Source organism: Equus przewalskii, chromosome 17 (genome assembly GCF_037783145.1).
Source record: "Equus przewalskii isolate Varuska chromosome 17, EquPr2, whole genome shotgun sequence".
Lineage (NCBI taxonomy): Eukaryota > Metazoa > Chordata > Mammalia > Perissodactyla > Equidae > Equus > Equus przewalskii.
In genome coordinates this window covers 50,236,652-50,254,780 of record NC_091847.1, presented here as the reverse complement: position 1 = coordinate 50,254,780, position 18,129 = coordinate 50,236,652, and the positions used below count along the sequence as shown (strand labels likewise).

Below are 18,129 nucleotides of genomic sequence, written 5' to 3'. Positions count from 1 at the left end.
TTCTTATATTTACAGAATTGTGTATAATTTTCTTGCTTGTGCTTTGTCAATCTTTAAGTATATCGGGAGATTTTCTCTGTGTCTAAACTGTATGTTCAGGTGGCAAGGTAATTATATTTTCCCTGGAAAACATTTTTCTTAAATGAGGGTAAATTTCACAGAATCGTAAAATATTAAGTTATAAAGGAGCAAAGATGGTATTATTTGCTGCAATTCATTACTTTGCAGACAAGGAATTCAAGACCAGAAAGGTAAAGTGACTTGTCAAAGGTCCCCTATCTCTGGCCAAGCAAGACCCAGCATCCCCAGGCCTTCAGTTCAATAAATAACTGACAGATTTTTGTCAACATCTACTCAATAACAAGGAATATACTATATAGGAGTAAAGTGAATTGAGTTTATAATTAAATTATGAGAAAAACATTTGGATGATTACAATTAATAACTATTTATATGACCACTTATTTTTTAAGGTGAAAAAAATACTATATAGTAGCCATACCTGTGATTTTAATATTACAAGGAATGCCAAAAGGAGCCTCTCCTACAGTTCCAGTAGTCCCACCCCATCTGCATGCACACCCTAAGTCAAGTTTCTGTTGCATGAACTAAAAACAAAACAAAACAAAACAAACATGGTAGCTTTAGCACCTACTTATTTGCTGTCTGGAGAGAGAAAAAATCAAATTCACATGCATCATATGACATAGAAAATGTATTTATTTATATAAGGGGCTGTTTATCTTCCCACCCCTCTTTTAAAGATTACTTTGTCTTTCTGCATTTGTAGTTTCCTAGAGTTGAAATCTACACAGGTGCCTTACTCTGAAAGCATCTCATTAAAAAACTCATACCTCAGTCCAAACCTCAAGTTAATTAATTATGTATGGCAAATTTCAGTTTTCTCTACCTGTTCAGCGATGGCTTGGAAGCTATAGAGTCTGACCAATCCAGAGCTGTACATCACAATCAGTATTCCATGAGACAAGGTAGCATCTGTTACATTCCCGAAAATCTGAAGGGAAAGTAGATTATCACCTGAGAAAAGACCAGAAGGCTGATCCGCTGAGTGTTCACAGCGGTTTGTACATTTGCTTAATACTCAGGTCACCACTACAACACTGCTGTCTAGCATTTTAACTTAATTATCATTTAGAAACATGAAGCTAAGGTGTTATTAGGAGGGGGTGGTAAGCCACTGGAGTCTCAGACTAGAGCACTACTGGGACCGCAGCACATACTCCTCAAAATGATGCAGCAGCATTCGTTTGCTTCATCCATTTGCTTCATAGTTTTGTCAGTGTCTTCTAATAACAAATCCTGTTCCTTCAGACATAGGCATAGACTGAGTCCATGTAAGTCTGCACGAATATTTACTCTACCATGCATATCCTGCCAAGGACCTATTCTTTATGCTAAGCTGTTATTTATAAAGAGATTTATTTTTTAGCTAGAGGGTGAAGAGACTGGATCTAAGAAAGTAACTCTAATGAGAAACAGCCAACTCCAGAATTTTATCATTACCTTGCTCTTTAAATCCCTAAAACTGTTTGATATTTTCAGTCATATAAAAACCAAACATGTTAAAGACCAAACACCTGCAGAGACACTTAGCCTCGCTGACCCTGAGTAAGGCTCTGGCTCATTGTTCCCTTTCTTTCTGTTCTATGCACTGGATCCTGTCATGATTCTCCACAGAGCTCTGATAAAGAACTTGATTCTGTGCCTATTTTAATATTTAACAAAAGCCAACATAGAAAAATATTCATAGCAACAAAAGAACAACTAGAACATAAGTGAAAATCTGTTTCTATTTCTACTCAAGACAAATTACTTAGTGAAGATTTACTACCCCAATAAATAGCTTAAAGCACATTCTGAGCCTAGACCTTGGGTATTATGCATGGTAAGTGAAAGATATACTTCAATTCCAAGTAACTATAATCAAAACCAAATCCCTCAAATGATTATCTCGGACACGTAAGAATAAAAAGAAACAATCTGTGACTTTGCTAAGTCTTCATTCTGTTGCAGACTGTAATAAGCATACACAATTACTTAATCCACAAGCACAAAGAGAATTCATGAGCTGTGTTTTTTGTCATCTCTCAGAAGGATAATTATGCTTTGCTTTGATCTTGACTAGCTCATGACTTTATTCACTGATTCTTGTTCCCCACTTTGGTTTCCCACTTTGAATGGAGGACTTGTGTAATAGAAACATAGTTTCAAATAATGAGTGTTACAATAAAGTAGCCACTCTATTAAACTTTGGAGTCAAATCTCTGTTCAAATTCCAGCTCTTCCATTTATTACCTTTAGGATTGAGGCAGCTGCTTAACTTTCTAGTTGAATATATTATGTGTTACAATGTTGTAAAATGCTCAAACTGCCCGGCACAAAATAAAAAATTAATAACTAATATTATTCTTTAGCCTTTTTACAGTTTAATACATTATTTAGTATATTTTATATAATATAAAAATTTTTTAATACATTCATCTTGTTTGCTAATGAATATTAGTTGGCCCTTAAGATTTGTTATAATACTTCAGGTGCTTAATTAAAACTAGTAGAATAGACCAATAAATAACTATTCACCCAGAAGTAAATTTTTCAAGGAAAGTAGAAGAGTATCGAATCTTTTACTTAAAGGAAATTTGTCCTTTCTTTCCTCCCATATAACCACCCACAAACAAGAAAAATGGCAACAACAGTAAAGCTAAAAACTGAATGAGTTGGAAAATTTACATATTTAATTATAAGCTTGTTTATATATCATATATGCCAAGTTTTAGATTTATACCTTACAATTAAAATGAGGCATTTTGCTGCAGCTTTTCACCTTTCTTTAATGATCATTTTAGTAAGCTTTGGAATATTCCTCTGAAAAAAATACCTTATTCATCTCATAATTCTATAAAGTAATGGTTTGTTAATGACCACAGGTATTCAACACTATCCACTTGAGAGACATAAAAACATGCAAGGGATGATTAGGCTCTCTTCCCACATCAAATCTTCTCATGTATTTTGATATGAAATACACTAGGTTAGCAAGCCTTTTACAGTCAGGGGAACATTTCCAATCAAAACACCTAATAAGCAAATAATTAAATGATGACATTAAATTTTGCTGTCAGAAAACTAATATTGCAATTCAATCAGAAATGAGTTCTTACCTTTTTGTTGATCTCCAGAACCCCTATGAGTGAAAAAGGTAAAACACGGAACACTGCAAGGTACAGCAAAACAGGCTGTTGAATGCCTGCCTAAAAGGAAAGACTAAAATTACAGGCAGCTCTCAAGAGGATTTGAAAAACACTGTTTTCATGAGTTGGAAACATCCATCTGTCCTAGCATGCAGTTATGCAGATGTTTTCACGAACTGAAAACATCCATCTATCTACGTTGCAAAGTTACTTAAACAGGAAGACATACATGTTCAAAATATGTCCACTAAACCTTCAGCCCTTCAGACACAGACAGGCACATACACACAAAAATCTACAAAAGTAAACATTTCTTAGCAACAAAATGTATTTTACATATTATACAATGAAAACATATTTTATATACTTTATAACAAAATATATTTATATATTGTGTAATATTATAAATATATATTCATTTATACATTAATATTATTTATTATTAATACAAATATAATATAGACGAATATATATTGTACTTTAATATAATATTGTATTAATAATTTATATTATAAATTGGAATTTTAACAAAGAGCCTAATCAAAAGACACATAATTATCATGGTCATATCATTTGAAAGTAGTGTTACACTGATATAAGTATATGAAATGAGAAAAAAATATCAACAATAAAAGCTTGAGTGATTTCTCTGCTTGAAGAGGATAGCTCCTTACTTTGGAGAACAAGGTCCAGTCAATTCCTTTCCACTACGGAATGTAAAATAATCTGTTGTACTTCCCCAGAGTGGCTTGAAGGGAATTTCTTAAATTTGTGGTAAACAACTCTTACTGCATGCTTCAGAAAACAAAGATCATTAGTTCTTTCATAACAAATTTGCAGACAAATTCCTATGGAAATAAATACTTCATTTTATTGAATGTTTAAAGATGTTTACCTGCCGGGCCAACGCTGAGCCTTTGTTCTGAGCCGACTTGACTGCAATGACTTCCTGAGGAGTGTCCCAGCTCACGTATCTTTTAAAAGAATAAAGAGAAGTTTATTCCTTTGGGTCAGTTTCCTTATACTTAAAATCAAAATACTGGTGTTCCCCATTATCCATGACCATACAATCCAATCCAAGACCATACAATCCAAGACCCCCAGTGTACGCCTGAAACTGCAGATAGTACTGAATCCTATATACACTATGTTTTTTCCCATACATACATACCTAAGAGAAAGTTTAATTTATAAATTAGGCACAGTAATAGATTAATAATAATATAAAATAGGACAGTTATAACAATATACTATAATAAAAGTTACTGTAGATTTTAGCAACCTCAGCATAAAATTTTTTTTCTTTCCTTACTAAGTCAAGAACTTTTACCTTTTCACCTAAAGGAAACACTTTATGGCTTCTCTTTGGCATATCTGAATTGCCAGCATCACTACTCTTGTGCTTTGGGGCCATTATTAAATAAAATAAGGATTACTTGAACACAAGCACTAAGATACCTTGACAGTCAATCTGATAACAGAGACAGCTACTAAGTGACTAATGGGTGATAGCATACACTGCGTGGATATGCTGGACAAAGGGATGATTCACATCCTGGGCAGGACAGAGGGAGAGGGCAGGCGATTTCAACACGCTACTCAGAACTGCATACAATTTAAAACATATGAATTGTTTATTTCTGGAATTTTCCATTTAATATTTTAGACTGAATAGTAAATAGACTGAAGGTAAACTGAAACCATGGAAAGCAAAACCGCAGGTAAGCTTGGACTACTGAATAACAGATATTTTATAAGCCAACAGTTTTTCAGTTACGCAAATTATAAAAGCAAAGTAACTGATTTTAGAAACAAATAAGAAGCTAAAATAATTCCCTCCAGATCCTTATATGAATATATTCCTATAAAAAATATATAATTTTAATCCTTCTGGAGTTTCAATGAATAATAATTGTTTGATCTAACAGTATTTAAAACTTAGAAAAGTTATTCCTGCTTTAAAATGGAAGTTATAAAAAGCATTAAAAATGCTACTTTCCCATTTTGCGTGCACGTATTCACTCCAAAAATTTACATTTAACTTATAAAACTCATAGTTAAACTAACAGTTCTTAGAGTGTACTAGGCAGATAATTTAACTGAAACAGACTAGCATTCAGGAAAATTCCTATAAAATAGTATTTGTAGAAAGGAAAACACAGGAAATTTTTTTTAAGTCTATCTGCCAACTATTATAGGTTAGTTACTTATGAGAGATACAAAGAAAATCATAAAGGGATTCTATATGAGGATCTTGAAATGTAGTCACGAGGGGAAAAAAAGACATTAGGTTTATAAATCAAGATCCAGGTATACAACGGAAAACAAAACAAAACAAAAAAGCTGGAGGCCACATGGCTCAAGTTTTTATAATAAAATCTTGAATAATAAAGTCACAGCTCATACCTGAATTTGCAATACGAAGCAAGATAAACCTTCCCAAGCACTTTTCCTGTAGTTGCTGATATACGAAGCAGCCAATTATGAGCAGTCAATGCTATGAGAGAGGATTTATAATCTGATGGATTGGGCAGCATGTCCCCCTAGAAAAATTAGGTGTACAACTAAAACTGCTGGCTATGAACAATCTGCAGTAATCAATGTCCAAAGAAAACAGCTAAACACTTAAAGAAATAGTCATATACGTAAACCAAAGAAGGAATATTAAATGCGCAAATAGAGAATTAAGGAAAGATAAAACTGTGGGAAATTATTTTCATCATTAACTTCTTAGTGAGTTTATTCATGTAAAGCACTTAAACAGTACCTGAAATAATTTATTACTTATTAATTATTGTTTATCATTAAGTATCCAATAAATGCTAGCCAAACATCATAACAACAATAGTAGTAGGAGTATTACTATCTATGATAACAATGATAACAATAACAGTTGTGGTTTTTTTCCTTTTTGGTGAGGAAGATTGGCTCTGAGCTAACATCTATTGTTAATTCTCCTCTTTCTAATTAAGCTAACATCTGTGCCAATCTTCCTCTATTTTGTATGTGGGATGCCACCACAGCATGGCTTGATGAGTGGCTGTAGGTCCGCACATGGGATCTGAACCTGCGAACCCTGGGCTGCCAAAGTGAAGCATGTGAACTTAACCACTACACCACTGGGCCAGCCCACAATAACAGTTCTTAAAACCATGTAGAATAGCATAGCAATTAAGAGTGATTTGCTACAATAAATGTTTCTTTATTCTAAGATTTGCTGTCTTTTTGATAGAAGTAAAAAAGGCAAAAGAGCAAATTATGCCATTATTCACTGTGGCTCTACTCTAAACCCAAATGAAAAGCTGGAAACTAGAATCAAACCTGCCAAAGAAGAGAAGACAGACCTAGTTGTAAAGATGACCTATATCATTAAAGAATTACTCCCTCACAAGGCAGACAATAGCTGCTTGGGCATCCTTGCCACTGAGCAGCTACCACAAGGTGGAAGTCTGAGGCAGGAAGAGAAAGAGAAGCAAAGGGTTCTATACTGATTTGTGGAATAAAAGGAAGTCCTAAGAGGAAAGTCAAGAATAGGAAAGTTGACATTAATCTAGTATTTCCTTAAGCTGTTAGTGAACAGGAGAGTTATTTTATATATGCTCCTAATGATTTGTCTGTCCTTTCGAATATTAGGGAGAGAAACAAGGTTTTCTTGTTTTTTGATTTTTGGTTTTGTATTTTTGGTTTTGTTTGTGCATGTGTGTTTTTAAGCTTATTAACTACTGAACATCTTACAGTAAATTCACAGGCAATGATATAAATTTTTCATTCAATGGTGTCTTACAAGTATCATCTCATGGAGATTTTAAAGTTTTTTAAAATGTACTATTTATACCTTGCCTATGAAAAAAATAGGAATTTGAAGTAGCATACATAATAGGTTTGAGCTATTTTCCTAAACCAAAAGTTGTATTTCACACATTGTCTCAGAAAAAAGGGGTGCTAATTTAAACGTAGTTTCACATCAATATGTTAACAATATGCTACTTAGTTTTTCTTAATGGAAAATCTTGCTTCACTTCAAATGTGAACAAAATGTTTAAAGAGAAATGAAAATAGGAATTAGGTTACTAGAAACTTCGTTTTTGCAGGACTGCTCTAAATTTTTGGTATTTTGTACTGGTGTCTTCAAAACTTTTCTCAATTAAGAAATCTGTCATCTTCCTCTTTTCTACCAATGAAAATACACTAAAAAGCTTTAGATATTGGGGACACAACAGTTATTTTTAGCTTTCAATAGAGTTTGGAAAGAAAACATAGATTTAAACCTTTCTGAATTTTATTACTTTTATTTTACTTTCATTCTTTTATTTTATTTTTATCTTATGATTTTCCTAACAAGATTTGTGGAGGAAACTCGAAAGAATCCACTTTCAGAATCATGTAACATAACTGTTGCCCTAAATGAATATTATATTGTTTCAGTATATTAAGTAGAATGATCTCTTAAATGCTAAGAATAACTATAAACTAGCTTATATTACTTATAGAACTTTTAATCAGTTCATAACGTTTTCTAGTTTTCTGGATTTACAAGTGGTGTCAGATTTTTAATACATATTTGTAATATTAATATACAAGTTTTTAAGACAGAAATTGTTTCATGAGGAAAAATGATAATCAAAAGATATACTTTCTTTTTGATTCCTTTCAAGATTCAAGAATCACCATGATATATGAGTTTTATTCCTTTATGTAATATATTAACAATAATCAGTTTTTCTAGGCTAAAAATGCTTTAGAAACATGCTCAAAAACAAATCTTACCACTGGGCATTCCCATAATAAAGCATCCTCTATTTTTTCTGATTTCGAACATTTTGGCATTTCATAAAGTTTTCTTGGCTCTGAAGCAACACTAGAAAAAAAAATATTATTCTTCTTGATAACTGAGATAGCATTTGCTCAAGTTTAATTTTTTTCTATTCAGAGATTTAGAATATCAATACAATTTGCTACTTTGCTTTCTTTTTCTTAACTGTTAACATTTTCTTGTAATCACAAAATTCGTTATAGACACTCATAGAAAAAAATCTGAAAAATATAATAAATTAAAATAGGTTATAATACTGTAAAACTATCACAAATAACCATTATTAGCATTTTGGTTCATTTCCCTCTAGTTTTTATTCATATTCCGCTATCTACCTGCAGATTATTTTCCAAAACTGGATCATATTGACTTCTTTCTTTACCCTTGACCATTTATTAGGAATATTTCTGTTGAATTCCATGGTGTTCATAAACTGTTATTCCAACATTTTAAAATGAAAATTAGTTAAAAAGAGTCCCATTATTTTAGAATGAAAATTAGTGGATAAAAAAAGAAACACTCTTTAACATTTTTTTACTCCCAAACTGCCTTTCGGAAAGGTTGAATAAGTTTATATAAGTTTATACTTCTGCCAATATCGAACACTACGTTTTTGATGTGAAAAAGTGTCTCTTACCTTTAATTTATACTTCTCTGATTACTACTGAGACGTGATCATAGACGTTTTGATTTTTTTAACTGGTGAACTTTAAAATTAAACTACTATTTCAAATAAATTTTCAGGGTGACAATTTTATTCACCTTTGACATTCTCTCCCTGATTCAATGGCTTAAACCAAACAGAAATCACAAGAACAAAAGTAACCATATATATGATTCTAACCTATGGGTAAAACACTCCTGAATGGCATACTAAATAACACCAATTCTACTTACCATCAGACCACCAATCAATGCCACTTACTCTGATTTAAAATGTTTTTTAAATTAAAGCACATACCGCTATATTGGGAAAGTTATTAAATGGGCATTAATTAATACCAAAGAATTTCTGCTAATTTTGCTAGGTGTGATAATGATATTATGATCATTTAAGAAATGTCCAGATTTCCTCCTCTAACATGATAGCACGAGGAGCTCTTATGCCATACTCCCCAGGAAAACTGGTGAATTTTCACCTCCCCAGGTGGAAAAGATAAACAGACAACTATTTATAGGCTCTGAAAATGGTCCTGGGGGCATACAGCAAACAAAGAAACATTTATTCAAGAAAATCTACTAGAGCTCAATAAGAATAGCAAGTCTGTGGTGCTTGAACTAGAATGTGCTACCTCCCCACCACTCAGCTCAACAAGATGAAAACTCCACTCCAGACTGGTACAGCCAAGAACACAGGACTTCCTCCACCCCCAGCTTCCAGAGGGCTACCTCCCCAGGAGGGGCAGGATGACAGCATTTCTCATCCAGCTCTCCAGCTCCCAGCTGCTTGTTCTTGGGACTGAGTTCAGGGTGAGTGCAGTCAAGTGGTGGGGTTTCCTTCTTCCACCCAGTCCCTACTCACAGGATAGAGGCTCTACCCTCGGGCATGGCCATGCCTAAGAATACAGGAGCACTGACTGCCCCCATCTCATCTCATAAAGCAGTGGTTCCACACTGAGAGAGGCAAGAAGATCTGAGGCTAATGCTTGTCCCAGCTCCAAGTGCTCAGCTTTTAGAGTAGGGTAGTCACTCAGAGAGAAACGTACCATTGACCCTCCCCCCTATCCCTCAGCTCTAGAGTCTTGGCTCAAAGCTTATGCCTGGGGGGAGAAGCAGGCTGTAAAGCAGATACCCCTAGTCCCTTCCTAGAGGAACTGACTTCATTTGCAACAGAGTGTGGAAAAGTTCTAGCCTAAGTGCACTCTCAAAACCAGTGGAGGTTGTGGTGAAAGGCAAATGGGAAGAGACTGGTAGAGTCACTGGCCATACAGGCTACACCGTATGCTGGCTAATATGCCAGAGAGAACCGGAAAAAGACTGCTGGGAGCCCTCCTGGGGTCAGAATAAATCTCAAACACTACCTAAAAAAGTATCCTCTCTAACTTCTGGTTTCTGTCCAACATGTAGAGTTTGGAAGTCATCACTCCTGTTCTCACAACAAGAAAAAAGCTGAACAAACTGAAAACCAACAATTCTTATTAGATCCATCAGAGGATTGAGGTCACAGGGCAAACCGCTGCCCCAAAAACTGGAAAGAGAGGTGGATACCAAGAACCACAGCTTACCAGGAGCAAAAGCCCAGGAGTAAGCCGCTGGAGTCAGTACTAGGGAGACAAAAAAAAGGACACTACAGGAAATTTAGCATCTGACACCTACAGCTAGAGCAAACAACAAACACAGCCTAATTCCTAGGCAGCTAAACATAAAACTTCACTTTAAAGACCTAATTACTGCAATTCCTTTTACGTGATACATCACACAGAACTTTCAACAAAAAAATTACAAGGCATGCTAAACTGCAAAATACAAAGTTTAAAGAGACAAAACAAGCATCAGAACCAAACTCAGATATGTTGGAGACTTTGGAATTATCAGATTGGGAACTTAAAATAACTATGATTAATATGCTAAGGGCTCTAATGGAAAAAATGGACAACATCAACATGGGTTATTAAACAGGGAGATAAAAAACCCAAGAAAAAATCAAAAGGCAATGCTAGAAATCAAAAACACAAGAATACAAATAAAGAATGTCTTTGATGGGCTCATCAATAGACTGGAAACAGCCAAGGAAAGAATAAGTGAGCTTGAAGATACATCAACAGAAACGTCCCAAACTAGAAAGAAAAAAGAATGAAAAAAGCAGAACAGAATATCCAAGAACTGTGGTACAATTAGAAAAAGTGTAATGTACACACAATGGGAATACCAGAGAGCACAAAACAGAAGAAATATTTGAAATAATAATGGCCGATAATTTTCAAAAATTAAAGACAAATACCAAACCATTAATCCAGGAAGCTTACAAAACACCAAGCAGGATAAATACCAAAAAATATATACCTAGGCATATCATTTTCCAACTGTAGAAAATCAAAAACAAAGAGAACATCTTGAAAGAAGTCAAACGGAAAAAAGCACCTTACCTACAGAGGAACAGGATAAGAATTATATTAGACTTCTCTTCAGAAAGCATGCAAGCAAGTAAAGTGGAGTGAAATATTTAAAGTGATGAAAGAAAAAAAAACCCACCATTCTAGAAGTCTGTATCCCAGGAAGTTATCCTTTAAAAGTCAAGGTGAAATAAGATTTTCTCAGACAAACAAACATAGAGGGAATGTATTGCCAGTGAACCTGTCTTACAAAAAATGTTCAAAGAAGTTCTTTACAGAGAAGAAAAATGATAGAGGTCAGAAACTCAGAACTACGTGAAGAAAGGAAGAGTGTTAGAGAAGGAATAAATGAAGGTAAAACAAAATCCTTTATTTTTCTTATTCTTAATTGATTTAACAGATAAAAACTTGTTCATAATAATAATGGCAATAAGGTATTCAGTGATTATAGCTTATGGATAAGGAAAATGAATGACAGCAATATTATAAAAAGCAGGAGGGAAGAATTAGAAATACTCTGTTATAAGGTATCTGCACTACCAGTGAAGAGGTATCGTGTTACTTGAAAGTAGACTTAGATTAGTTGTAAATGTATATTGAAAGTTCTAAGGCAACCACTAAAAAAATTTTAAAAGAAATATAATTGATATGCTAAAGTGGAGAGAAAATGGAATCATATAAAATGCTCAATTAAAACTAGAGAAGGTAGAAAAAGATAAAAGACAAAAAAGAAACAAAACACAAAGGCAATAAATAGAAAATAGTTACAAATATGGTAGGCAATAAACCAATTATGTCAATAACCATTTTAAGGTGAAAGGTCTACATACACCTATTAAAAGACAGAGACTGTCAGAGGGGATAAAAAAACAAGACCCAAATATATATTGTCTACAAGAAACCCACTTTAAATATAAAGACACAGATAAAAGTAAAGAGATGAAGAAAGATATACCATGTAAACACTAATCAAAAGAAAGCTGGAGTAGCTACATGAATTTCAGACAAAGCACTTTGACAAGGAAAATTATCAGAGATAAAGAGTGACATTACATAATGATAAAGGGGTCACTTCTCCAAGAAGACATAAAAGTCCTTAATGTGTAAGCATCCAACAACAGTGTCAAAACATGAGACAAAAACTGACAGCACACAAGGAGAAACAGACGAATCCACTATTACAGCTGGAGACCCCAGCACAACCTCTATCAACGACTGACAGATCAAGCAAGCAGTAAGGAAGTAAGGATATACTTGAGCTGAACTGTACCATTAATCAACTGCATCTAATGGACATCTATGGAATCCTTGATGCAACAACAGCAGAATACACATTCTTCTCAAGCTCACATGAAACACTACCAAGATAGACCACAATATGCGCCATATAGCACACCTCAGCAAATTCAGAAGACTAGAAATAATACAAAGTATGGTCTCAGACTACAACGGAATTAAATTAGAAATCAATAACAGAAAGATAGCTGGAAAATCCCAAAATATTTGGAGATTAAACTACACACTTCTAATTAACACACAGGTCAAAGAAGCCTCAAGAAAAAACTTTAAAGTATTTTGAGGGAAATTAAAATGAATATACAACATACATATCAACATTTGTGTAGGGGGCTAGACCCTGTGGCCGAGTAATTTCGAGCACTCCGCTTTGGCAGCCCAGAGTTTCACCGGTTTGGACCCTGGGCACGGACACGGCACTACTCATCAAGCCATGCTGAGGCGGCGTCCCACACGCCACAACTAGAAGGACCCACAACTAAAAATACACAACTATGTACCGGGGCCTTTGGGGAAAAAATGGAAAAATAAAATCTTTAAAAAAACAAAACTTGTGGGATGCAGCAAAACAACGCTTAGAGGGAAACCTATAGCATTAAATGTATACACTGTATTAGGAAAGGAGAGGTGTTTCCGAGTTGGTGAGCACGTGCAGGTTCAGCAATAGTGGAGCTCGCAGAGGGCATGGGAACTCCGCGCCCCTTCCCATATACCTTGCCCTATGCATCTCTTCCATCTGTTTCTGAATTACATCATCTAATAATAAACTGGGACTCTACTAAGAAGCCAGTCACAAAAGACCACATCTTATATGATTCAATTTATAAGAAATATCCAGCATAGGTCAATCTATAGAGACAGAAGGCAGCTGCTTAGGGCTGAGGGTGATGAAGGTATTACGGTGATAGCTAAAGGGTACAGGGTTTCTTTTTGAGGTGATGAAAATGTTCTAAAAATTAATTATAGTGATGGTTACCTATATGAACCACCAACGGTTCATTATGAATTTCAATGAACTAAAAGTCATTGAATTGTAAACTTTAAATGGGACAGTTATATGGTATGTGAATTGTATCTTACGAAAGCTGTTTAATGCCACTGGCCCAGTGGTGCAGCGGTGAACTGCGCACCTTCCACTTCGGCGGCCCAGGGTTCTCTGGTTCGGATCCTGGGTCCAGACATGGCACCACTTAGCAAAAGCCATGCTGTGGCAGGTGTCCCACATATAAAGTATAGGAAGACGGGCATGAATGTCAGCTCAGGGCCAGTCTTCCTCAGCAAAAAGAGGAGGACTGGCAGTAGTTAGCTCAGGGCTAATGTTCCTCAAAAAAAAAAGTGCTGTTTAAAAAAAAGAAAAACGCCCATATTTTTAGAGAAGCAAACTTAAGTATGGCATGATATTTAGAATATGCTTTAAAATACTTAGGTAAGAGGTAAAAAAAGGGGGGTAATGGGATAGATAAAGCAAATGTGGCAAAATTTTGATCATTTTTGAATCTAGGTAATGAGTATATGGGGGTTCACTATACTATTGCCTACTTAAGCGAGTTTGAAAATTTTCTCTTAAACAAAAAAAGGCAAATAGTTCCAAAACAAAAGACAGAAATTCTACTCTAAACCAGCATCTAATTATTGGATACCTAGCTCTCTTGCCTCTGATACCTTTTAGATACTACAGTTTTCTGAGCAAACTATCACTTTGCCTGCACTATAAAGTAATTTTGCTTTAAACTAGTATTTACAAAGATGAAACTTTTAGATTTAACAAGATTTTTAAATTACTCGCATTTTACCACCTACTATTATTTTGGACCCATTTTTCCAGTCTCTTATTTCACTAAGCACTAATGTAGGCATGTGGTTCCATAAAAATTAGAGTTGAGATCAACAGTGAGGTGAATTACAGCAAAAATTTTCACCAGAAGATACCTGCTGACACAGCACCGATAATTGTCAAAATATATTCTTCCTCTCTCATAGGCTATAGGTGACTTGGAATGAGTAGTCCAAACGTTCTTAAATTTAGTACTTTCCTGAAAGACACAAGGAATTTCAGTTTAGGAAATAACGCATACGCCTCTACTGTGCAACAATTATAGGTGGATAGTTAAATTTACAGTTTTCAAAGTCATTTCACGCACGTTATTTTAAAAAATTATGTTCAATTCTTCCTTACTCTGCCCTCATGTTTTGGTGTAAGTGAGGTGACCGATTTTTAGAAAGATTATTTGCAGGAAGACATAAGAAGCTTAAAACTAAAAGCATCTGACAGTCCTATTAATAGCTATTTACTAATCCCCCCGATTCAGAGCATAGAACCCCCTGCCCAACACGTGATTTTTTAAAGAGGGTTTTCTCGCGTAGAAACTGCACCCCAGCAGGAGGCTTGACCGCCAGGCGCCCCGCTGCCCTTGGTCCCGGTCCCGGCCGGCGGGCGATCACCTGGCACACCAGCGCCCGCAGGATGCCCAGGTTCGTCCTCTGCACCACGCCTGCGTCGCGCGAGAAGAAGCCCAGCGCCCGGTGACTCAGCCGGCGGCACACGTTGGGCTTCCGGGTTGGGCCCATGGAGGCGCGGGCCAGGCGCCGGGTTGGCTGGGCCGAAGAGGGGCGCGCCCCTCACTCCCGCGCGGAGCGGCGGCCGTTACCTCGGAAACCTGGAGGCCCCCAATTCGCTGCGGGGACCAGAAAAAGCTGACACGGGGAGCCGCGCAAGGGGCGCACGGCAGCGCGGCGAGAGAAGGCAGAGCCGGCGCTGCCTCAGCACGAATAGGAAAGGAAAAGATACCAGTCCCGGCCGCCCCCTCAACCGCTCTCCGTCTCTGCACCCGACTGCGGACAGTGCGACGCCCCCGGAACGCGCGGCCTGCCGGAGCACTGCTACTGCCGGGAAATGTAGTTCCCAGTGCCCTCTGAGGGAGCTTGGCTTGTTCCCAGAACTACAATTCCCATCAGGCGGCGGGGAGCGAGCACTTGCCCCGGCCCCGCCTCCAACCCGCCGCGGCCCCGCCCCGCCCCACCCCGCCTCCTCTGGCCGCGCGGAGGATGCGTTGTCGGGCTGGCGCGCCTTTCCGGGTCTGCACGAGGTGCCCGGGGAGAACCGTGGGGGCGCTGTGCTGCGGTGTCCTGGTCTGCGTTCTCTGTGCGCGCCCTGCACTCAGGGATCCCTCTTTTGTCGCCCCACTACCCCTTCGCTCCCCCGGGCGCCGAGAGGGGCGCTGTGTCGAGTGCGGCCCCCTCAAAGCATCGTCCTGTGCTAAAGGTACGCCCCGCGACTTTCCCTTCAGTAGCACCTTGGACATTGTGGGTAAGGTTGACAGTTAAGCATTTGGGATCTCTAAACACTGTGCTTTTGTACTATGAGTTAGTGGTGGAAGACGCTGGCACTCCCGCCAAACTAGGGTTGAATTAACTCTTTCCCAGAGGACTGCCCTTCTTTGGCCTGCGAAGACTGGTTTTGCAACAATTGCTGCATTTTCCTTCCTCTCACCTCCTTTGTTTGTCTCCTTATTGGGAATAAAATATGAAATGTTTACATTCTTACTGGACTGCCTAAGATATTCCACATTGGTTCCTTTAAGTAAGAGATAACTTTGTTAACTAACCCTGCCTGTAGGGTCAAAGTTCCATCACACCACATTTTCAGTAATCAACCGCCAGATGTGTCCCGTTGCTTTGCTTCTAAGTCCCTTGAGGGTGGTGTCTTTGCATCTCCCACGTGGGCTTTGCGAGCCACTTCTTGTTCAATATGTGCTCAAAGGAGTGATTGTATCTGACTGACAAAGCAAAACGTACGATACTGGGTGAATGCATTGGGTCACAATTGAAGTGTTTAGTAAAAATATGCCATATCTTTTTTTAACCCTGCTGAATTTCCTTCAGGGCCTGGGCTTTTGCTGATTTTTCATGACTTATTTACAGCATACTGTGGAGTGCTTTGTATATTTTTAGAGAGTGCTATAATAGTTAATTTGGTAATTCATGAATGCAGCTGTCACTGAGAAAACTGGGACCCAGAAAAGATAACTGGATTTTCTTTGGCTGAAATGAAATTCAAATCATTGCTGAATTGAATTCATCATCTCTCTTTTCTTCTTCCCCTTCACACCCACTTGTTTGTCTTCCTGTGGCCTTTATCTCACCACCAAGTCACCCAAGGAGCACTCATCCTGAATGCCCTCCTTTCCCTCGCCCACAACCAAGTCCTTTTGATTCTCTTGTCCATCTCCTCTTCATATCCCCTGCATGATTAGGGCCTCACCATGTATTTTATCACATTCTGATATTAAGTAGCCTCCTTTCTGCCTTACTTAAATACTTTAAGTTCCAGCCCTCCACATGCTGCCAGAGTGATTTTTCTAAAGCAGTAATCCGTCATTTCCCTGTTCAAACCTTCCAGTGGCTCCCAGTCACCCAGAGCAGAAGTTCTCAAACCCGAGTACATACTCAGAATTCTCTATTGTTAACTTAAAATAGTTTCAGTATGTTAAATACATGCAAATATAAAATTATATATAAACTCCGTATGTTGTATCTTTTATACAACTATAGCTCCCAAACAGTTATAAGTTAAATTAAGCAAAACTATAAAAGAAATAAGTTCAAATAAATACTGATTCATTGTTACCAATGAGACTGTTTTTACTGGACCTAACACATTCTGAAAGCAAATGTTCACTGTCCTCCATGGCGTAACTTCCTTACAGAAAGGCCTGTCCATATCATCCTTGTGTTGAGAGATTGCCCAATGTCCTCACCTCTTTTCTTAGACCACAGCGAAACCATCATTTCACCAACAACATCACTTACATAAAGGAATCCCCATTTCTCATTAACCTGTGCCAATCAAAATGGTACCACTTGTTTGCCAGTGCACTCCCAAACACAAACGTGCAAACTGAAGTCTTGTGACAGTAATCGATTAAAGGTGGTCATCGAGATCATCCAGAATATCCTTTTGTTAAAATTTTTTCCTATAGATTTTTATCGAATTGAAAATAAAAAGTTTCTCTGAGAGAAATCTCATAGCCTTGAGGCTACATGTACGAATCCGTAGGGGTCTGTGGAGGTGCCTTATAGGACAAAATCTGAATTCCTGAGTGTAGTATACAGGCCATCTATTATCTGCATCTTGTCCACATTTTCAGCTTCATCTCTTTGTCCAGCCTTCACATTTGCTCTTAAGCTTCTGACGTGTTGCTCACTTGCTCAAGCCAATGTGCCTTTACCTTTCAGATTTTTTTGTTGTTTGGAGCTCCTTCCTCTCCTCTTATCCATTTATCTCAAGACATCCCAGGTATCACAGCTCCACTCAGACACTTCTCCTAACCATTCCACTTTAGTTATAGCCTTGCCTCTTCAACTTGTTACTCTGCATATTGCTTGTGGCACTGTATTAGAATTGTCATTTGTCTGTCTTCCCAACATATTGTTTTTAGAGTAGTCCATTCATTCATTCAACATACATATGCATGAACCACATTTTTAGGCAGTGTACTAAGGATGCATATGTTTGTTGAATGAATGGGCTACTCTAAAAACAATGTTTGTATAAAATCTATTATTAGCAACTAAGTACTTTTAACATAGATTCAGATTTATTCTCCCTTTATTCTTTAAGTCAGCAGGAAACTACAACATTAATAAGAAGAAATAACTTTTCAAAAACTTAAATCCTCCAGCAGTTCTACGTATAAGGTAGATATTTGCCATTTGTTGAAGGTAAAATGGCATGAACAGATATTCCTAGTTTAGG

The 18,129-nt window shown here is 37.1% G+C and overlaps 2 protein-coding genes across 11 annotated transcripts in view; one reads left to right on the top strand and one right to left on the bottom strand.

The window, feature by feature from the left end:
• DCAF17 (DDB1 and CUL4 associated factor 17) overlaps window positions 1–15,397 on the bottom strand; it is a 38,585-nt gene extending 23,188 nt beyond the window's left edge. Inside the window, exons 1-8 of one of the 2 annotated variants that reach the window (XM_008527385.2) lie at window positions 14,817–15,397; window positions 14,304–14,407; window positions 7,980–8,070; window positions 5,619–5,755; window positions 4,108–4,186; window positions 3,183–3,272; window positions 911–1,015; window positions 503–608 (exon numbers count right to left, since the gene is read on the bottom strand). In XM_008527385.2, coding sequence (XP_008525607.1) covers window positions 503–608; window positions 911–1,015; window positions 3,183–3,272; window positions 4,108–4,186; window positions 5,619–5,755; window positions 7,980–8,070; window positions 14,304–14,407; window positions 14,817–14,942 — 838 coding nt within the window. In that variant the 5' untranslated portion in view covers window positions 14,943–15,397. The remainder of the gene's footprint in view (window positions 1–502; window positions 609–910; window positions 1,016–3,182; window positions 3,273–4,107; window positions 4,187–5,618; window positions 5,756–7,979; window positions 8,071–14,303; window positions 14,408–14,816) is intronic. The other variant, XM_008527387.2, reaches the window with a different exon arrangement.
• METTL8 (methyltransferase 8, tRNA N3-cytidine) overlaps window positions 15,348–18,129 on the top strand; it is a 194,631-nt gene continuing 191,849 nt past the window's right edge. For 4 of the 9 annotated variants that reach the window (XR_011528410.1, XM_070580131.1, XM_008527392.2 and 1 more), the window contains exon 1: window positions 15,383–15,636. Coding sequence is in view for 4 of the 9 variants with exons in the window: in XM_008527389.2 (XP_008525611.1) it covers window positions 15,420–15,636 (217 nt within the window). In the remaining 5 variants the exon portion in view is untranslated. Of the gene's footprint in view, window positions 15,637–18,129 lie in introns of all 9 variants that reach the window. The other 5 variants (XR_011528409.1, XM_070580129.1, XM_008527388.2 and 2 more) reach the window with 3 other exon arrangements.